The sequence below is a fragment of the Mesoplodon densirostris genome, chromosome 9, assembly GCF_025265405.1.
Source record: "Mesoplodon densirostris isolate mMesDen1 chromosome 9, mMesDen1 primary haplotype, whole genome shotgun sequence".
Lineage (NCBI taxonomy): Eukaryota > Metazoa > Chordata > Mammalia > Artiodactyla > Ziphiidae > Mesoplodon > Mesoplodon densirostris.
Window position 1 is genome coordinate 77,592,621 of NC_082669.1, and position 2,892 is coordinate 77,595,512.

General features: G+C 39.0%; 1 protein-coding gene across 1 annotated transcript; it reads right to left on the reverse strand.

Annotated features, from left to right (window-relative positions):
- Positions 1-202: 202 nt before the first annotated feature.
- Positions 203-2,041, reverse strand: SMIM30 (small integral membrane protein 30). Its single transcript, XM_060108357.1, has 3 exons — positions 1,989-2,041; positions 1,564-1,634; positions 203-1,113 (listed from the first exon to the last, which is right to left on the reverse strand). Exon 3 carries the CDS (start codon positions 1,066-1,068, stop codon positions 889-891), a length of 180 nt encoding a protein of 59 aa, XP_059964340.1. The 5' UTR covers positions 1,069-1,113; positions 1,564-1,634; positions 1,989-2,041; the 3' UTR covers positions 203-888.
- Between the last annotated feature and the right edge of the window lie 851 nt (positions 2,042-2,892).

The following is a 2,892-nucleotide window of genomic DNA, read 5'->3' on the forward strand; positions in this document are numbered from 1 at the left end:
TTTTCCTTCTGCATCTGTGGATTCTCTACCAGTGGCCTCTCCCTTCCCTTGATGCTGCCCATTTCTCATTTTTCACTGATTGTATCTCTACAAGCTAGTGTGATCAGTTAAGGTAAGGCATCCTACTCTTCTCCACTTACTTTATAAAAAGTTCACACAAAGATAAAAACAGTCTGAAATAAACACCACACAGTAACTTACATAATGGGTTTATATTTAATATAGTACTTCTCACCATGGAGACGTTAGCAGTTTATAAAGATTCTTTTGTTTTTGTTAAACATTAAATCTTTTCTCCATTTCAATGTCAATATAAAGTATTTTTTTACATTAAATCTTTTCTCCATTTCAACGTTAGATACATCGAATACATTTTCTAAACTTTTTCCCCCACAAAGAGATAAGTTTTCATTTTTGACCAACTGTATTTAATATCTAGGTACAGTATTAACTTGGGAGATAACAAAACAAAAATGCATTAAAAATATGGAGAAAAGACTCCTCAGTGATGCAGGAGGCAGTGATTATAACTAAACAGTGGCAATTTCCTAGGATTCTGGGCAAGAGTTTTCTTCTTATTGAGAATTCTGAAACTATGAAATATTATGCAAAGTTCAGCCATCTCACTTCTTTCTTTGACCTTCTTTCTAACTAGCAAATGCAAATTACAGACGGCATTTTTCAGTGCATTATTTGTTGTGAAGAAAACGTTTTGTTTTCCATTTAACATAATATATCAATTTGTTCCTATTTTTAGGGAAATAACCAAGACTCTGAGGCTACCCTATTTACTGTTTCTTGAGAACTTTCAGACACCAAAACTCAGTTCTGAACCTCAATAGCACAAAGGTTTTCAGGGCAAGGTTTGATTCAGGAGGCCCTTCAAAGTCACATCTGTCCATTCCTCTTTCGTGCATATACCCCCAAACAAGCACAAATGCCTGTAATGCTGAGAACCACACCTAACAAGAGAGCGATTGCATCTCCGGCTTCTACTGCTTCAACAACAGGCAGCACCAGAAGCAATGAAAAGAGGACTAGGAACAATTGTGTTGAAACTGAGATCATGATGTTGAGATCTTGAGGTGACTGGTTCTTAAAGGCTGAAGGTTCCTAGAAATTAAAACATGGAAACAAAAAGGAACCATTAAAAATTCCTACCTTTTCAAATGACGGTATGAATACATGACAAATAACAGTTCATACAACCTTTTAAATCAGAGACTTTATAAACTATATTCAGACCCATCTCCTCATTTTATGGTGGAAGAAACTGAGGGAAGTAAATGGTACTTAAAGATGGTCATTTGAGGCTAATCGCCCCTTCTCATGATAATTCCCCTACTCCAGAGATTTTTCCCCACTCTATAACGCCAATACCGTGTGAATCAACAGTAGAACAAGAAAAGACAGAAGAGGCACAAGATACTAACTTGGAAACTATCCTAGTGAATGAAAATTATATTTTCTTAGGGTCTCTCCCATCCAGGAAATGCAAACAAATCTGGCAAAGTCAAACCACATATAACTCTGTGAAGTCGTGGGGGAAATAGTAAGACTTACCAAAGAAAGCGGCTTTTGTTTAATTCTATCAGTTCAGGATGCTGAGGCTAAGAGGTTCCACGTGACAGCGCCTATTATCAGAGGGGCGTAGCAGGATTTTAAAAATCGCACATTATTATTATTTTAAAGCGGCAGCTAGAGTCAGTGCAGAGCGGGGAGGTTATACGTAAGGGAGAAGAATGGGTAATAACTAACGACAACAGTTTGTTCAAGCAGGGGAACTAGATTTAAAAGTTGGTCAGTTAGCCTATAAAGGAAAAGCTAAAAAAAACCCCAAAAAACAAAAAAACAAGTTCGTTCGAGGACTTGATAGTAGGACTTTAAAAAGAATCCCTGCTTTGGCCCGGCAACGTGCAAATCTGCCCCCTGTTTTACAAATACTCTAGGCAATCTAAGTAGCCTTCGGGGACAAGTTCGTACATTACCTTTCAGGAAGCAGCCATTACAGGAATGGTGAGCAGGGCGGAGTCTCTAAACTACACTTCCCACAATCCCCGGTGACGACAACTCCCAGGATGCACCGGCGCGCTCCCCTTTAACTGGTTGCGGGGAGATGGTCGCGCTCTACCGGAGACGCTGAGGAGCGAGCTCCCGGGGCTTCTTCACGGGGCCGAACCTGTCACTGGTGAAGTAGTTTAGTGTAGTTGTACGGAAGCTGACACACACACAAAAAGGTAAAAAAGTGACAGAAAGTGTTTTTTTTCCACCCTGTTCAGGGTTTCAAGACTCAAGAAGTTTTGTCTTTCTCTTTGACTGAAATGCAGACACAGCAGCCAGAAGAAGTCACCTGAGCAGAGCCATCTGTTTCAGATGCATTTAAACTAGCGGCTTCTAACATTTTTGAAGGAGGGAATCCCTTGACACCATCTTCCAAATGTGCTTTATGACATTTGTTAACTCTTAAGCAGTGGGGGAAAACATGTTTAATAGGACGTTTTGGAAAATGTCAAAAACATCTGTAGGGAAAAACAGGCAGTTTGAGGAAAAACAGGTTAAGCACTATAAGAAGGCCTCTGATTCAGGTTCTAGAGTTCTGTTTCCCTGTTACTTCAGGAGTGCAGTGTATGGTACGCTTTAGAGATTTCTTCTCATGTGTTTATGATACCCACCCTATGTATCCCCAAATATTTATGGAAAGTTGTAAATTATTACTTTTAAGTCATAAGGATAAATTATTTGCATATGTAAGTCTTAGACCTTTCTGAAAGGCTTTCTTGAAGTCTAATTTAATCTATGAAGTCCTTACTGAACCTTTCTAATCACCCAGTCTTCTGAACTCTCATTTACTGACTAGAGGACTTATTTGGTACCCTGGAAATTATCAGTTAT

Bases quoted from the DNA above. Each gene is read 5' to 3' on its own strand.
- SMIM30 (XM_060108357.1), bottom strand. From the start codon at position 1,068: ATGATCTCAGTTTCAACACAATTGTTCCTAGTCCTCTTTTCATTGCTT.